This window comes from Ascaphus truei, chromosome 5 (assembly GCF_040206685.1).
Source record: "Ascaphus truei isolate aAscTru1 chromosome 5, aAscTru1.hap1, whole genome shotgun sequence".
NCBI classification, from domain to species: domain Eukaryota; kingdom Metazoa; phylum Chordata; class Amphibia; order Anura; family Ascaphidae; genus Ascaphus; species Ascaphus truei.
Window position 1 is genome coordinate 272,107,680 of NC_134487.1, and position 19,364 is coordinate 272,127,043.

The following is a 19,364-nucleotide window of genomic DNA, read 5'->3' on the forward strand; positions in this document are numbered from 1 at the left end:
TCCTGATCCGCCACCATCCCTGATTGGTCAGCCCAGCCTTATCAGGCATCTCTGAGCCCTCACTCATCACTCGACATAGTTTCTGTATGGAAGTTGTTTGGTGTTCTCTTGGTAATACTACAGGTTCTGACACGGCTCGTACGACTACCCCCTTTGGCTCTCGACTTCGGCTTTCCTCGGACTACGTATTCTCTGGCATCCTACGATCACGGCTTGAACTTCGACCCTCCTCATCTCTCCGCTCCCTGACCTCGGCTAGGCAACCACTATTCTACTCCTATACCCGGTACCGGCAAGTATTGTCTACCTTACATACATCTGGCCTGGCAACGCTTAACACCACACTCCGGACACGCTCCCTTTGCTGCGGGTGCAAGTATTCCTACTTCCCCCTTCAGCACAGGGGATGGGTCTGGTCTGCTGGCAGCACCGGCGTAACACTCCTGCCCCCTGAGGCAGCAAAACTACTGTGGTCTGTAGATTATTGCATTCAGATTTCAGAACTAATTGCAGTCTACTCTGCAGAGTGCCGGGCCGCCGGGGCCTATTGCGCAAAGAGAGTGTTGCTGCCTGCATCTTCACTCTTCAGCAGTCTCTCTGAACTGTGAGCCTGCGCAAATTGACGACGAGTCACAGGAGGCGGGAGCATGATGGGCGGGAGGCCACCTGATGAGTGTGCAGGTCAGAGTCCGACCATGATTGTTCTGACTCATGGACTGGGTCATCAAGGGACGTCAGCGGCTCTCTCATTGGTAGCGCTCAGCTCCCTCCTGCGGACGCCCATGGGTCCAGAGTTGCTTGTTACCCCAAAAATGTATCCGGGAATCATGTCAGATTCCCGGGGACATATAGACACATCACTCCGGTCAAAGTCCTCCCTTGAAAACAGTTACGCGCCACACCGCCAGGTTTCCCTGCTTCAGCACAGACCAGAAAGGTAAATGAAGGCATAGGGATTTGTATATCCTGGGTACAGTCAAAGTTCCCTAAGTTAGTGAGGGTCCCCCGGTATATGCCCAGGTACCCCAGAATCAGTATAGGGGTTCTGGGGAAATTCTCCAACTGTATACTAAGTTGCGAGAGGTTTTATGAAACCCTAAGTCCTAGTTTCAGTAAAGGAAAGAGATACAGCCCTGGGAATGTGCCTAAGCATTTTTTGGTTCTAAAGAAAATTAGGTTTCCTTAAGGGAAGGAGCTTCAGCTCTGAGATTGAGGCATGTTTTCCTTTCACTGTGGGACTTAGAAGAAAAATGGGAAATATTTTTTATGTTTCATAAAACGTTTAATAGCCAAGGTGGCTATAAGGTTTTTACAGTCTACGGCAGGTTTACAGTGTATGAGGGATATGGCTAGTGGGAATAAAAGTATATAGTCCCATTCTACCCCTCATAGCCCAAAAGACTCAGACAAGGTACAAAGTGTCAAAGTATATTTTTATTAAACTGAGATGTTTGTAAATGCATTATACTTATAAGCTGGGACTTTCAAAGACGGTACTCTGAGGGGGCTAGTGGGCTACCAATATATGGTGCTACTGAGTCTGCCATACGTCTGTATTTCAATGCCACAGATACTGCCAGAGGTGTTAAAGCCATTTGGGCAGGATGGTTAGGTGGAGTAACCACGTCCGGGAAACAATGCCGGCCATCGCGGCCAGCATTTGCCTTCCCAGACTTGGATGCACCTAACCCAGCGGGTGGCTTCTGAATAACAAGTGGCTACGGTGGCAAACTCACGCATGCCCTCATTACATTCATAAGAACCGCTTGCCCGGCTTTTGAAGACTGGCAGCCCTCTGATTGGCTGGTTGTAAAGTTGATCTTCCAAAAAATCAGGGGAGCTTGTCTCGTAGCCATAAAATAAAAATAACATTACATAGTGCAATAATGTTTTAAATCAGTGATTTGTGCAAAAAAGGCTCAAAAATGACTACTCACATTGAAGTAATCAAAATCGGGCAGTCATCCAACTTAAGGGGTGGATGCACCCTGTGTATATGCAGATGCCACCAGCCCCCAACCTCCAAGGAAAAAAGAAGAGACCATATAGTGCAGATGGTATTATATTAAAACAGGGAATACAAAAATGAAGGCTTACACTTCATATGATCGAAGTAGGCAGTATTGAAACGCGGATAACGGGTGCTCAGCTGGTCGCGATCCTCTGAGTTCCTCGCTCACCTCCGCTCAACCGGAAACACTCGCGTCCACGCTGGGGCTCCCGTCACGTCACTTCTGGTGCAGTGGGAACCACCGGATCTGATGGTAGGAGTTGATCCTCGGTGTTCTTCCTCTCTGGTGTGGGCTGAAACACTCTACGTGTTTCGCCGTTACTTTTTACGGCTTCGTCAGGAGCCCACACCAGAGAGGAAGAACACCGAGGATCCACTCCTACCATAAGATCCGGTGGTTCCCACTGCACCGGAAGTGACGGGAGCCCCGGCGTGGACGCGAGTGTTTCTGGTTGAGCGGAGGAGAGTGAGGAACTCAGAGGATCGCGATCAGCTGAGCACCCGTTATCCGCGTTTCAATACTGCCTACTTCGATCATATGAAGTGTAAGCCTTCATTTTTGTATTCCCTGATTTATTATAATACCATCTGCACTATATGGTCTCTTCTTTTTTCCTTGGAGGTTGGGGGCTGGTGGCATCTGCATATACACAGGGTGCATCCACCCCTTAAGTTGGGTGACTGCCCGATTTTGATTACTTCAATGTGAGTAGTCATTTTTGAGCCTTTTTTGCACAAATCACTGATTTAAAACATTATTGCACTATGTAATGTTCTTTTTATTTTATGGCTACGAGACAAGCTCCCCTGATTTTTTGGAAGATCACCTGATGCAAGACGAGTGGAACAGTCTTTTTCAAGGGTTGCAGTCTGTTTCTAAGTCTTTTATTCACTATTTGGTTATTTAGACACTATGGGCCTCATGCAGAGAGCAGCGAATTTTAAAAATGGCGAATTTCATAAAAAGGAGCTTTTTTGGAGAGTTTTAATCTCCATATGCAGAAAAGTGCGAATTCTGCTATGTTTAACATGGATGCGTCTGGCGAGTTTAAATTGGCGAGATGCGCGCTTCGGAAACATGTAAAAACAAATTTGCGCCTTTTTTTTTCCCTTTGCAATGGCCGCGAGCGCCAGTTTTTTTTGGCGAGGCAAAACGGAGACAATCGCGCCATTTTATTGGCGCGAACAGCCGCTAGATGCCGTTCGCGCCTCTCTGCATACGGATATATTTTAAACTGGCGAGATTGCGGTTCTCGCCAGCCGCGAGGCGAGTTTTACAAATAGAAATGAAAAATTGGCGCGATTTTCGGAAATCTCCATTTTCTGCTGTTTTCTGCGCGATTATCTCCAAAAAATGGCGAATTTCGAAAATTCGCTGCTCTCTGCATAGGCCCCTATATTGTTATTTAAGCACGAATATTACTATTATTGTTTATTATTCACATATGAGTGGTTATATTGTGTATTTTACATTTAGGGTGTGTTAGAGCGCTATTGTCACTTTTTTCATCTGGTTGTAAAGTTCCCAGGCTCGGATTGGTTGTAGTATTTCATGAATGAATCTGAAATACTATAAGAAACCCTGTAGCCAATCCGGACCTCAGATTCACACAGATTCCAAGTGCCAAGACAGCAGCGGCAAAAAGATGCTCTTGTAGAAATAGACGCGAGCCGGCTTCAGAAATTTCAAGGCAAGACATTTTTAAGTCCACTTTTCGGGGCCAAATTCTGAAAAGAGAACATAGCGGTTGCAGCTTGAACTATACGCTGAAAAGAGTACCAGGACATTTGGGACTATCTCCCGGGCAAGGGATTTTGGCACCTCCAGAAGAGATACAGCGGTGGCGTCAGGAACTTCATGCCGATTTGAGTTCCAGGACTTTTCGGGCTAAGTCCCGGTCAACCTAAAGACTTTGTTTTATGGACCATTTCAACTAGGAAAGTTTAGTTTTGTAGCCCAGACCCCCAGTAAGTGTGTTTTCTCCCGTATATTGTAATCCACTGTGTGTATGTCTGTTTCTAAGGAATAAATCACAATTTGTTTTACTTTTTGGTTTTGCTCAGTGATTTTATCCCGGTATAAAGGTGTAAATCCCTGGTCTCCTGTGACACTCGCCTCTTAAACGAAGTGCTCAGTAGCCTAGACTCATGGCCACTGTCCCACTCCCATAGTCATTCCTACCAATGACTGCCATCTACAGCACTAATTCCCTCACCTGCTGTCTCTGTAAGTCTCCCACCATACCCGTTAGATTGTAAGCTCAGCAGGGCAGAGATTTCCTATTGTTTGATCTTATTTGTTGCACTTATTGTACAATGGTCTATATGCCACTTGGTGTACAACCTACTGTATGCCCCCAGATCATAAATTGTAAGCACATCTGGGCAGGTACTGTGGGGGCAATTCACTAAGCAGTGAGCTTTTGCGCCGGATTGGGAATGTTTTAATCCTACGATAAAAAATGAAGCCAGACGCGGGATTCACTACGAAGTGAAGCGCATTTGGTTTGGTTCATCGTGGCCGCCTGGCAGGGGTGAGTGCAAGTTTTATTTATTTTATTTCTGCAGCTTAATGTTTTATTTGTAATGGACAAATGCACTATTATCCATATCTGGATAATAGTAATTTTGACTATTAATGTACTGTATACGTTACGGGGCGAGGGGGGGGGGGGAGAGGGGTGTATTTATTTAAAAGTATTGCCTGTTATGTTTTTTTGGCCACACAATTGGTACTGCAGGCCAGTAGTGACCCCCGGACTCCCGCGGGGATCACCCGAGGGCCCCCGACTCCCGCGGGGATCACCCGAGGGCTCCGGACTCCTGCAGGGATCACCCGGGGACCCCCGCTGGCCTGTTGTATTAATTGTGTGGTGGAAAAAAAGTAAACAATGATTTTTTTTCATGGCTCCATTTATTTTGCGCCAGCCTTTAGCTGGTGCAAAAAATCTGGCGTGCTTTTCAAGTACGATTCACTTATCACTGCTTAGTGAATTGCGCCGAATTGCGCATTTGCCGTTTTTTGCCTGATCGGACGCATTTTTGGGGGGCAGAAAAAATGCCTTTTACGACCGATAAAGCGCTGTTATTACTGCTTAGTGAATCGCGCAGCAGGCAGTATCAGTCTTAAAAGTCATTTATCGTACTAAAAAGCAGTTATCACTGCTTAGTGAATCACCCCCTGTTTCTGTAAAAATTCCTGTGTGCTGCGTAGCCCGCGCTATACTGTCTCTGTGAAGCGCTTTGAGTCCCATTGGGAGAAAAGCGCTGTATGAAATAAAGTTATTATTAGGTTTGGGAGGTCGGATTTGGCTATTTACAATTCAACAAGTTCACGGATGACAATGCGCTACTTCTACCAGACAAGTTTATTTGTATCCAGTGCTTTGCAGGCATTGGGCAGTGAAGCAGTTAACGCCAACACGTCTGTACAAGTCTGACCTAATCCCCCACCGATTTGATGAGTTCCGAAAATTCGACTTTTTCTTTGCTCGGTGTATCTAGTGTTACAAGTGAGATTTCCAAAGAAAACTGGGAAGGCGTTCAAATTAAATTCATTAAAGAGCTGTAAAAACAGGAACCTGCACTTTGGATCTGGGACAGGCATAAGTAATTAGTGGCAAGTATTTAATTTTTTTCTTGAATATTAAATCTGGAGTTTAGAATCAACAGGCAGAAATTAAAGCTGCTGTTCAAGTTGTGGTTTAAAAAAAAAAAAAAAAAGAATATTTCCATTCAATATGTGCATCAATAAAATCTGCACACTGACAAGTGATTAGCTAAGCTGCAGATCGATCCGTTCTCCTGTAATCAATCGCTGAAGATTCGGCTCGCGGTTCACCTAATGCATCCTGGGTCCTTTTCTGCTGCACTGACAGACAAAGTTGAGTGGTGACGTCACCAACTCTCCAAGCATGAGCATTCGGCTGTCCGGCAACTTTTTTGGTAAGTGCGAGCGGGGGCAGGGGGGCGTGGCCGAGCAGTGAATGACGCTGATTGGCTGAGGAGGTCATGTGACCCTTCAGTCCGCCTCTAATACAATTTTATCTGTCTCGGCAAGCGCCTAGCGCCCGCAAGTATACGTGCACGGCACGCGCGAGCCGCGTGAGTGTGGCCGGACAGATTCAAATTTATTGTGCTGCCCGCGCTATGCGCCAGGCGTGGTCCGCAGCAGCGTTGATGCAGCCTAAGGGTTTGATTTATACCAAGTGCTGCAGGGCTATTCTGTGACGTCACCCAGTGCTGCCGCTGAGCGGCATCTTGGTTATACCGGGGAGAAAGGGCAGAGGAGGCTTGGAGCCTTGGCGCAGGTGTGGCCGTGAGCGGTTCGCCCTCATTGGCTGACACGGCTGTCGCAAGAGAAAATCAAATTGTTGAAATCTCTTCCCCAGCCGTCCGCTTTGCAGTATGGCGCAGCACAACCGTCGCCATTGGTATGAGCACTTTAATGGTTATGCTTGTTGTTTCGGCGCAGGGCTGCTACACCGCGTGCAATTTTTGGTATAATCACAGCCTTAGAGGGAAAGGAACAATTGCATTATTGTACTTCCACTTATCCCCAGAATCTAAGTGAGCCCTGCCTAATAGCATAGTCTGCCTGGTGCAGATTTGGGGCAAAAAGTATCAAAAAGAGCGATAACTGCCCAACAAGTAAACAAATAATTTCACGGAGATCTGGATAATACAGGAGATCTCGTCATCTTCCATTGACTTGCATTGGATTGAGGAATCAGAAAAATAAAAACTTTTTAATTCAGTGAATTATGAAAGGGGAAGTCGGTGCCTCTCCTTCCTCTCTCTCCTCTCTCTCCCCTCTCTCTCCTCTCTCTCTCCCCTCTCTCTCCCCCCTCTCTCTCTCCCCTCTCTCTTGCAAATGTATTTACTTCTTTTGCAAATCCTGCCCTCTTTTGCAACACTATCATTTATTTCATTAATTAAAAACACGCCTCCAATTAAGGTGGGCACCGCAATACTTTACAATCAATTTAAAAGCAACTAAAATTATATCTAGAAAATTAGACGGGACAGTCAGGAAAAGCCACAAGGAAGAAATTAGTTTGACACTGTGTCTGAAACAATGGTACAGTGGTATGCACCTGAGCTCTGGTGGGATCACGTTCCAGACCTCTGAAGCCACACACCAGGAGGCCCACCTAGTGTGGGGAGCAGTACCCTTGGCACGGAGAAGAGGACTCCCCTGTGGACCCGAGATCATAACCAGCATCCCTCCGAGGGATACACCGACGGCCACGATTTTGCCGTCGAGAGGCTTTTGACATATAACCCGGATTGAACTGGACGGATCCGAGACCGATCAACTCTCGCTACCTGTCTCATACCTGCAGCTGATGGTCAATGTATCATTCGAGTTGATGACGAGTTCTTCCTCTGTGATGTTGAGAGTTGGTGGGGTCATAGAATATCCACGCACCTGATCTGCGAAGAAACGGGGAGAAGGAGTAGTAATGAATTAGTCAGATCTCTCAAATCCACGCTCTTGTTTCACATCACAAACCAGTTCAGCTAATTAAAGATGAAGTCTCAGCCATTTAGCTGGGGATCTACCCCCACCTTCCCACCTGTGTCAACATATTAAAGAAAGCAAATAAAAACGTTCTATTCATATTTAAGCAGAAGTGCTGGGGAATGTTTCATGTCAACCCTGCTGTGGCACAGCACCTGGACCTCATATTAATGTAGATCCTGCTGCTAATGACTCTCTTTGGAAAAGCTTGAACATGCACCCTGTGTGATTGGTGACTTTCTGCGGGATGTTCATTGCCCCATTCATTTCATCTGATTGCTATGTAAACTGATGGAGTCATTAGCTAGCACGCTTATTAAATAAGCTCGGTCATTGTTTTGCTTTCCCCAGCTGGCTTTGAAAATGCTTCATTTAGCATGGTGATGGGGGATTGAAGAAAACGTAAGGTTATTGCCCTGCTTTCAACACCCGCTCATACTGTACTTATATTATTGATGAAAAGCAGAGAAAACTACTATCTTAGGAGCCCACCCTTTTATAACGCACTGATCACGTTCCATGGATGTCACAAGGACCAGTACATTGGTGACCATTATGACATAAAGAGTTTTAACTAATAGCACTGCTATGTTTCCTGGGTTAAGCCCTTTAATTCCATGCCATTGGAAAAAAAATCTAAGTATATTTAAATATTTTTCTAAATTTGTCTGGAAAATATTTATAAATTGAGACATTATAGTAGGTAAGTTTAGATTTTTTTCTCTTCTGCCTTTGGTGTAGCAGCATGCTGAGGACCCTTCTCCCTTCCACAATAGTCCTCGTCGGAGTGGAGGAAAGACTTTAAGCAACATCCCTACTCCCTCATTTACATTAGAATGTATAAAAAAATTCATTACATTTTTTTAAATAAAATAAAATGCCATTACTAATAATTAAGACATTACATCTAAAGTGTCATTAGTTCACTTTACCCTTAAAAGGCCGTCATACGCAGTCAGTTCAAGGGAAGCCTTAAATACATTGGGCAACACTATGTTTAGAACGCCTCTGGCACTGAACATGTTAACTATGACTCTTTTTTAATGATTGTGTTGGTAGGGGATCCATAAATGCAGGAGTGGCCGACTCTAGTCCTCAAGGGCCCCCAACAGGCCAGGTACTAGGGATATCCTTTTTTCAGCACAGGTAGCTCAATCAGTGCTCAGTTATTGACTGAGCAAAATACTGCACTATGCCAGCGTCACCACTAAACCTTTAGAAAGTTTGTATTGTGTTGCAATACCCATGAGTGGCCTTCATGACTTTCACAGGTCCCTAAACTCGAAAGTCCACTCACCGGTATTCTTTCTTTGCTGTACTTTGTGCAGTGGAGTGTTTTTATCACCTTTATTGTTTATCTCCAATACAGTAACTGACTGTGTCTATAGTACGGCAAAATGTTAGGTTATTTTAACGGTCAATGGCACAGGTCACATCTGTATTCAAGGCAGCCATGTTTTATACAGTGTATTCTGCAATACTACACAGTATATACAAAACATAAGGCACTTAACGAGAAGCACGAGTTCTAAAAATAAAAACTAGAAGCCAGTTACTATAGACCTAACATGCATGAAATAAAATGACTTGTAACTGATTAGTTAATGGTGCCACAGAATGCTAGTACATTACTGCCAAAATAGTGACCTCACTATATGGTTTTGTATAAAAGAGCCTAATTACAAGTTCAAATTACATGCAAATAGCCTGACAATTACATATCCAAAGTTAATGGAGATTAATGAGGCTTCGAATATTGGTCAAGCCACCTTCCTGAAAAATTGTGTTATTTCTGTGCCTTGAGCTGGAACATGTGAAACAGCAGGAGCAAAAAATGAGAATTCAATCAAGTAGAAAAATATAATGAGCTCTAAGAGCAAATTCAGCTTCTACATACAGGTATAGTGTTAATCCTCATTCCAAACAATCACCTGGAAACGTTTCTGCCATATCGTCTCTAAATACTGGGGGACAACATGCTGCAATAAGCCATATACTGCCCCAATAGGCTGACCTGTAAACAGTTCCATGTTTTCTCCCTACTTTGTATACCGTTTATTTTAATATATCTCGACATTTTAACAATGCACTGCACAAAACTCGATAATGCTGTTAAAGTTAATTTATGTTGAGGAGGAATTCCAATGCTTGGGGTAGACCTAAGGCTATCTGAAATATGAATCAAAGCCACAGATCTAATAGGGTCTGAGTTTTTTTTATATAATAGGTAGGAAAAAAGATAGACCAGGTGGGTTAAATAGTTCTAATCTGCCATCAAATCTTATGTTTCTATGTTACCTTGGCACAGCCATTCATAAAACTAACCATGACATTGCAGATCTGTAGTTTTGAGGTATTTGAGGACCATTCCTGTGGCTATTTTATTAGATTAGGTTTCCCAATGCAATAATAGCCTGCAACATTCTTGTCATGGAATCACCCTTTTAACATCTATACTTTTTGACAAGCTCTCCAAAACATAAATCATTCTTTTTAAGTAAACACCCTAATATTTAATATTATATATAAAAAACTTTTACTTTCATTAACTCTTTATTATTTCATAATTCATGTATATAGATAATATACATCATAATGTATAGTGCAGTGAGATCTATTTGCTATTCGGTATTTGGTCTGTAAACTTGTTTGAACATGAAGATTTTAAACCGGCTAAGTTATACACGAACGCGGAAAATCTCACGAGTCACATAACGCAATAAAAAAAACCCACGGGTTGATCTATGGCAATCTAATGTCATTTTGGATACAAAAGATTATCATGAAACACGTTATTTTCATATTGTCATTTATTGCCAGTTGTATTGTATTGTATGTCTTTATTTTTATAGCGCCATTAATGTACATAGCGCTTCACAGTGGTAATACACGTGACAATCATATAAATAACAAATAATATAAATAAAGGGTCATGGAATAAGTGCTCCAGACATAAAAGTGAAATTTAGGAAGAGGCGTCCCTGCTCCGAGGAGCTTACAGTCTAATTGTATCACAATCGTTTGTTTTGATTTAGCAAAATGTATATGTCATGTTGCGATGTCCCAATGGGACTCATAGCACATCACAATGACAGTATAGTGCGCGGTACGCAGCACATAGGGTTTTTACAGACGCAGTAATGACACGCATTAATTTGAGATGCATCGAGTCCGGTGTCTCTGTCTAACAAACGTCAGGTTTGGAGTGACCTACGGAATCGTCTCTGGCGAATACTTTGCATCAAATGTAAGAATCTAGATTAACAAGATACTCGTATTAAAAGATGGCACGAGCAGAACATGGTGCAGAGCGTAAAAATAAATGTTTCTTTGCATTGTTACAGGTTTCACAGTGAAGTGCAGTATGTATCCAAACACTTCTTTATTTTTTCAACTCTCTATTTCTCTCATCCCTTTCCAACCGTTAAGAATAAAGCCAGGGTAACTGTCTCTACTTTTAACACTCCCTGCGTGTAACAAGCGCCATCTTATTTTTGCATAAGGATAGAACCCCTTTTCCTAATAATGAAACCTGGAAATTACAACTGAATAATGGCCTTAAATAACACATTTTGCAGTGGGAGGTGAACAGATTGGAATCGGAAAGTCCCAAGCTCCTTACAACTTGAGGGAGCAGTCGATCCAGGCACATTATTTAGGTCAAGTGATAAGACTTAGGGTTCTATGCATCAATAAAAGTGGTCTGCGCTGACACATTTGTACAAGAAACTGTGCTTATTTTCTGTCTGAAAAGTCACATATTGATTAAGAGTATTTCAACCGTTGTAGAATTTGGTGCATGTACTAAAAAAAAAACGACCTACTCCACCATTAAGGTTACGGACAAAACCAACGCAGAAAATGGTCAAGAAAAGTAACGCAAGCCGCACATTTCTTCATATATAGACCTGCGCCAAGATGCAAATGTTATCCCCGCTGTAACTCCTCCGACTTGCTGCATAAATTCCTCATCGCTGACAGACACAGACAAGCCCCAAAATGGAGCAACTAATATTAATACATAAACGTATCCCAGAGGAGGTATTTTTCAGCTACAAAATCACGATTCTATGCCTACATTTTTCCTTTGATTCACAAAGCCCTTAATATTTCAATGGGTCTCCACCAGTCTTTACTGCTGGTCATTCAACACTGGTGTCTTCGCTCTGTATTGAAGATATGAAGTCCTAGCAATATAGTGAAAAAGACAAATAAAGTAGTACTGTACTCAAAATATTTATAGAAGAAAACTCAAAATCTGGCAAAATCTTTGTAGGCAACAACCAAGTCTGGTATGTTAATTTCCCCCATATACTGTATGATCTAAAATCCTCAGAGGAAAATTCAGGTCCTCAAAAGTAGAAAACAGTTCAGTTAAACAATGTCACAGTTTGAAGCAAAACAATACATGGTCCCATATTTTTGTTTTAATCTGTGACTGTATTGTCTAGAGATGGGCACATTTTTTTGGCTGATTTGGGTCCGCCTCGGATCGGGCGGTTCCTTTGGTTGATTTCCGTAAATCAGTCTCAAAAAGCGCGATTTCGTCTTTCGGATTTTTTTTTTTAACATCGCTGTCAACCAATCCCGCGGATTCCTCAATCCGTTGGAGGATTTGAAAAAAAATCTGGATTCTTAAAAACCTCCAACAGATTGCAGGATCTGTGGACTCTTAAAAATCCGTACGGATTGTATCCAGTGGCGGTTCTGGATTCATCCGTAAGGATTGAAGCTGGAACAATCCGTCAACGGATTTGACACGGCGGAACGGACTTTGAATGGAAAGCTCGGGAAATTCAGGGAAACGGATCTTGACACTTTCGACCATCCCTACTAGTGCCCATAACTGACGTAAATTGGGTTAAAGAGAGAGCAAGAGTTAAGATCCAAACTCGACAGAGTACAAGAAGAAGTTGAGCAGTGAAGACTATCGCTGCAGCATTCTTGTTCCGGCTCCATAAGCATAGCAGGTATTGTCCAAGATCCTATTATCCCAATGCTAGCACTTTAACTACTATTTGTCAAAGGTGACCTTGGAGGACGAGCAGAAAAATGTGCCCTGTGGATACAAAAGTAAATGAAAAGCATTTTTGGTGAAATCCCTCTCCAATGTAATAACATTTATTAAAACAAAATATTTTCAGATCACCGGGTGCAAGTTGGTGGGAACACAAATATGCTACATTTCTTCTTTCCAGACAAGAAGGGCTACGGTATACAACATGGGGTTATTCAAAGGTAACCCAACTCCAACAGTATTTGGCCTCATGCCATTGTAAGTACATGTAACACAATAGCAGTAGAGGAGAGAACACAAATGTCAAGAAATGAAGAAACTGATACATTCAGTTATCATGTGGATCATATAATTCATCTTACATTGCTGTTGAGTAACCATTCCTAATGCAGATGCATGCAATTAAAAAAAGAAATCGGAGATTTGACATGAAACACCTGTCCAAGATACACTGACACAATGTGCCACATGCAATACAGGAGGTGTTTTTATGACATGAAGCTTTATATGTGGAGCCTGATACACTGCAAACCAACAAGCAGCGTCAACTCTGTGGGATTAGATCATGGCTTTGTATGCAGAACTTGATCATCCTGTTATAATGCTTTCAATAACTCATCTTACTAATATTTAGAACCATGTTTTAAGCACGCTACAAATGCATGCTCAGAATTGCAGAGGTCTATATTCAGTAACGTGTGATAACCATTGTAGATTGCCAAGGCCTATTCAAGTGGATGCCTGTTAACAACTAATAATAGTTATAGCACGATGCAGCCAGCTTACACATAAGTCCCATGTGGGTCAACTTCCCCAATGCCACTACTACACATATTACGTATGTACATTTAATACACAGACATAAGTACTGTATATGGAGGATGGTGTTATATTAAATGTCCCTAAAATGCAGCTTGCTGGGTCATTGAGAATGTGACAAAGTGCTCACCAGGTTAGTCCGTGGTAACACCTGCTGACAATTATTTCTATCTCCCATACTCACTCTTGAGCATCAACGTGATGATATCTGCCAGCCGTGGTATGATTTATAACACCTCGGTGGTAACCGAAGCCACATTTCAGTCTGCTGACCTGAACGCCGAGAAGCTGCAGAATGTTTTCATTGCAAAGCCTGCTAGAAAATGTTGAAACTGTAGAATGGCCGACGCAGGTACCTGAGGGAAAGTGATAAGATCTGCAACCTGCTCAGCCTGAAAGCTGAACTTCAGCAGCGTGAAAGTGTCAAATGAGCTCTAGATACAGAAAGCTGCAGAACTTGGCCTACTGCCCGACACTTACCCCCGAAGGGGCCATTCGACCATTCCAGATGAAAAATCATTAGCACAATCAAAGATTAAATATGCATAAAGAACAATGCAGGTTTTATTTAGCCCATCGTGCGTTGGACTCATATTTCTTAAGTCTCTTGGCTAAAGCAGTATTTCAAGCATGTGGAAAAAGAACTCTGCCATCTCCCTGGAACTGCAATGTCAACCCATAATGTATCTGTATATAAATGTTCATTGAAAATACTAATCAATCAACCAATCAACATTTCTTTAGCGCGCCGATTACCCAAGGGTTCCATCATGCTTGCTATTATTTGGTCATTTGTAACAATATAGCCCAGCAGGGGTACATTCTGTATAGTCAAATAGGTATTTCACATTAATAGCTTTTTTCTTGGATTGTGGCAGCTAAAGATCGATAATCCACTTACTTAAAAATACTTTACTAGGAAAGATACGTTGAGATGCACAACCTCATTTTCCATTACGTCTACGTACACAAAGCAGAGGTACAAACAGAAATGTGAGCATAACCAACAGTTACAGATGTGTCAACCTGAAGAAGGGCAGAAAGCGACCCGAAATCCACTCAACCATTCCATTGTACAACTGTGGGGGCCTGTTGTGAAAATCAAGACCAATCAGCTCCTTTATGGACTTAGGGACTACAAGGAGGTGTCCAGAGGCTATTAGATAGTAAGTATTAGTCATTACACTTTGGTGACTATACTCTATAAGCCTGATCGCTCTGCATTGCAGCATGTCCAGCCTTCAGTGCTGGGGTCTAAAACGTACAGGAAAACAAAGCTTTTGTGGTCTACTTATAATGCTCCTAAATCATTAACATGTTGTTAATAATTGTTGACCCTCAGAGTGGTTAATCGGTCTCTCTGGGCGAGAGTGTCAGCTATGCAAGTAATTTTTCTATTTTTGCACTAGATCACTTTGTGTAATTGATGTTTGTATTTGTTACCCTTTTGTATATGCACGCTACAAAATTGATTATTTCAAGACTTGTGTCTTTCTTATATTTATATGTCCAAGATAGAGCTTTGTTTCCCCGCTATTTTGCCTCTATATACAGCTCAACCCCCTTATAACGCTATGCTTGGGGTCCAAAGAATCACATCGCGCTATAAGCGGATCGTGTTAGAAATAATGTACAATTGTATAAATTGTACAATAAAGTATTTAAGATGCCAATAATAATGTTGTAAAGTATTCATATATATGAAAATTGGGAGCCACGCTTGCATCGCGTTATAAGCGGATTCGCGTTGTAACGGATCGTGTTATAACGGGATTGAGCTGTATTATGGATTCATAGAAGAAAGTTTCCTATTTAAGGGAAATTGAGACTTTAACAGTTCTTCTTATGTAGTGTTTTTTTGTTGTTGCATATACCTGTAAATGTAATATATTGAGTATTTAATTTACAACCTGTGGTTTATAATCCTACAGTAAGAGTTCACTAGTTTAATTACGCCAATTGGAAATAAACCACTGGAGATGACTACCCAGTCAAGCCCATAACTGCTCTAGAAATGGTATTGGAAGGATACTTAGGTGCAGAGGGATATAAAAACATAAGCAAAATCGTTGTATGTAAGGTACAGAATTTACAGAAGATCCCTACAAATTGCACTCAAAGTACATAGGATGTATATATTTTTAATGATTCAATAATCAAGGAATCACAATATTCCTTAAATGAGGATTATAAATATATGCCTCACATGTACCACTAACAACAAATGTAACATATGGAAAATGCTAAATCCTCCACTGTATTTATTGGAAAAATAATACAATTTTATTATATCGACGCTAGTGAAACAATTATTTACAGTGATTGTTAAAAACCCCATTGGTGAGGCAGCTAGCTACTACCAACCAGGAAGGTAAGTATTGTATCCTAATAGGTCCTGGTAGTAAAACTTGAGCGGGAGGCTGGCAGCTTCCGGAACAACATCATGACCTGGTTGTATGGCGGTGTTTTTGCTACATATGCTAATTCTATCCCTGAAGAAGTTTTAGCGAAACGAGTAGGATATTGCACATTGTGTTTCTCTAAGGGGTATTCGCCTCTATATATGTGTGAGCACATGTGTATCTACATTCGCAAGTAACCTGAACAAGCGGAACTTTGTCTATCTTTTGCCGACTCTGCTGCCGAGGATCTCTGACGCACACGATGACGCGGGTCGGGTGACGCGACACCAGGAAGTGAGTTCCGTGAGAGACTCAGTGCTGTAGCTGGGAAACAACGCTGATCACGGACTGAATAACCGGAGGGTAACTGTCCCAAGCGACAGCTGAGGCTGTGTACTGAATAGAGGACTTGAATTTCTTCTCCCTCCCGGTGTCAAGATTGTGTCGGATGATACAGACGGCATCTGGAGCCTTGACGGGTCATCTCTGTTGCTGGCGGATCCTGAATCCTGTTGCAGTCTGGGCGAACGCTGAATCCAGTTGGTAACATGTGCCAAACTTCATGTATTGCCTAAACTAAATACTTTTTTTATACGTGCATTTATAACCTCTTTCACTTTATTTCAATATATTTAATTGATTTCACTATGAGTTGTGCGCTGTGTTTTCTTTGTATACTAGCCTTGTCGGGTGCTGGGCCATCCGAAGGTATACAGCAGCAGACTCTAATATCACTGTTAAGGTTTTTTCCTTATCTTATTTTCACAATTCACTTCTATGGTTGTTTATGTAGTATTTGACTCATATAACACTATATTGGTTTATGTTATAGGTTACATTGAGTAATCACATACACTTTTATGGTTGGTTGGAGGTTAAAATATTTTATACAATTAGTAGCGCTGATTTCTTCACTTTCTTTGTGTCTTTAGGTGATAAATGAATTTCGGCATTGAAAGGGTAAATGTTAAAAGTCGAATTAAAAGGGAGAGGATAAGAGGTCGACGTGTGTGAAAGTTGGTTCCGCCGCCGGGATGATTCCTGCAGGTGTGTCCTGTTTCCTGCACACGGGGTGAGCAGAACAGGAAAAAGCAACTAAATACTCCGGTAACGAGTAGTCACGACACATTCAGGCCCCCGCACCGCACAGAGAGAGGCCGTTTTCTGGCCTCACCCTAACTCGGGGATCAAAGTCAGAGAGAGAAAGAGCACACAGTGCACTTACTTTGTTCTTTACACACCTACACTTTCATTTCATTTTTAGGGGTTCTATTAAGAATGTTCTAATATAACAGCAACAAATATATCAGAAACGTGTTAAACAATTAGGCCATATTCCAGGGCTCTTCAACTAGTTTTCCAAAAAGGCCAGATCCTCCCCCCCAACGCCCCCCCCCCAAAAAAAATGTGCAGTAGATGGCCCCAAGAGAATTGTAATGTCATTTTAGATACATTTTAAAGACATAAACATTATTACACAGTACTTTTGCATTTATAACACCTATAAACAAAACTTACCTGGAAACATACTAATTTAAAGACTTTAAATATACTTTGCGTATCCAAATTAGCATATTTCCAGGTATCTCAGATGTGTCGAGTTATTTTCACAGGTATCAGTCTCTCCGTGTGTTATGCAAAAAGGGTGTTTGGGGAGGTATATAAGTCACTTGGTACTTGAGAAGAAAATATGACTTCCCACTCCTGGAAAATCCATACCCTGATGTGAGTAACGCCACATCTAGGTAAGACATGCTTAACTCCATGTTATTTCCAGTTAGCGCAAGGTTGAGCCTTTTACATGGCATGAAGCCCATGCTACTGAGATACACAACCGGCTGTTGTTTATGCAGATAATTAGCTTTGGGAATATGTGTGGGGAAATAATGTCCGTTACTTAATTTGGTAACGTGATGTTATGAGCCCAGAGCTAACTGACCTCTGTGGATCTGGCCCCAAGTAAGATTTTGGGCCCAATGCACTATAATGGAAACATTAGATTCTGTCTGAGACGTGAATGTGCTCGCAAGTGATATTTTTATTTGCTATAGAGAAGAGAGACTGCCCAATTTGGCCCAGAGGGAGTAAAGATTACTGACAACTTTCTGGGCAACATTGCATCGAATGAGGAAACAAGTGATACTCCAAAAATGAGTGGCACTTGACATGTTTTTGTACAGAGATACTCGGCGTCATTAAACATTATTATATGTTCACATTAGGGTGGGTCACATTTTTTCCCATGAACTTGGGAACATGCTTTAAAATGGAAAAAGGATAGCTAAGTTTTTGCAGTGAGGTAATATATCTTATCCTAATAGATTTTCCATAGGAAGAGCAGAGACAATGCAGAAAAAGAACTGAGAAATTTGAGATAAGTGACCACTTAATCCCAGTGAATCCCACTAACGTATATTTGAATTGCATCAATATGAGTAGTTAATTACATCATATAGTAGCTTTGATAGGCCCGAGCCGGGCAATAACATCTCACCACGGAACACGCAGTATCTGCAGCTTCAATTCTGGACTTGCCGCTAATGAACTGGGGGGTTGGGGGGTCCCTGGATGTCGGGGGACCACGTTAACCTCTTGGGGGTTCAGGAAAGATGACAAAAATAATCATCTTTATCACCGGGATTGCTGCTTTATAAAGGCTCTTTGGGAAAGAAAAATGCAGCAGCAGTTCCTTCTCCACAAAAAAATGTGGAAAGGCACCGATTTATCCTCTTTCAACAAGTTATTTGAACATTTTAATAATCCTTCATTTCTTTCCTATGCTGTAGCACTCAGCGGATCCGTGTTTATATTTTGTTTTGGCCAGTTTACAAAATGGCCGCCGCTTTTTCTCTTGGAAGTAATGGTTCTGATGTTTACTGATTTCAACCAGCAATTTGCTGTGAGTTGTTTCTTTTAAAAAAAAATCTGATCAGAGGAGAACCGTGGCACTGCCCGCTCTGGAAAATTACTGGTTCCTGACAAGTGATAGTTTCAATCTTCCAGACAACTCGACTCATTAGAGTGAACAATATGGCTGCCGGAGTCAACCTAGCTCCTCTGGGCCAATAGAAAGCTGTGACATCATGATTGCAGATTTCTATCGGTGACCCTGCAGCCATCGTTTAACGTTTTCCGACACTTTTCCATGCTAATATCTTGGCAACCAACGGGTCCTCGGTTCAACTACAGAGGACACTTACAGATACTGTAATATAATAACAAATTAAGTAAAAAATTAAAAATACCATCATTAATGCCTAATAATTTTCAGCATGCTTTAAGGACCTGTATATTTTTTCAGAATTGTCTTGGGATTGCATTTGTAATAGGATTATGCTGTTCAACATTCAAACTCACACATAACATTGCTGTTATTTTAACACACTTTGACTGATACCGCTATACTGTATGTTCCTTTATCTAGAGAAATGTGGGGATACAAGTCTTTCATTTATTTGTGTGATGTTCCCTCCCACTCCTTTTCTCACGGGGAAGCAGAAAGTTGAATGCAGAATCTAGCTGTCTCAACGTGGTCTTATCATTCACTGGGCATGATGGATGGGCTCCAATAAACTGATGTGATGTTGCTCT

At 41.9% G+C, this 19,364-nt stretch overlaps 1 protein-coding gene across 2 annotated transcripts in view; it reads right to left on the reverse strand.

Annotated features, from left to right (window-relative positions):
* Positions 1 to 19,364, reverse strand: part of FLT4 (fms related receptor tyrosine kinase 4) — a 137,063-nt gene that overhangs the window by 72,371 nt on the left and 45,328 nt on the right. For both annotated transcript variants that reach the window (XM_075602060.1, XM_075602059.1), the window contains exon 2: positions 7,351 to 7,447. In XM_075602060.1, coding sequence (XP_075458175.1) covers positions 7,351 to 7,447 — 97 coding nt within the window. The remainder of the gene's footprint in view (positions 1 to 7,350; positions 7,448 to 19,364) is intronic.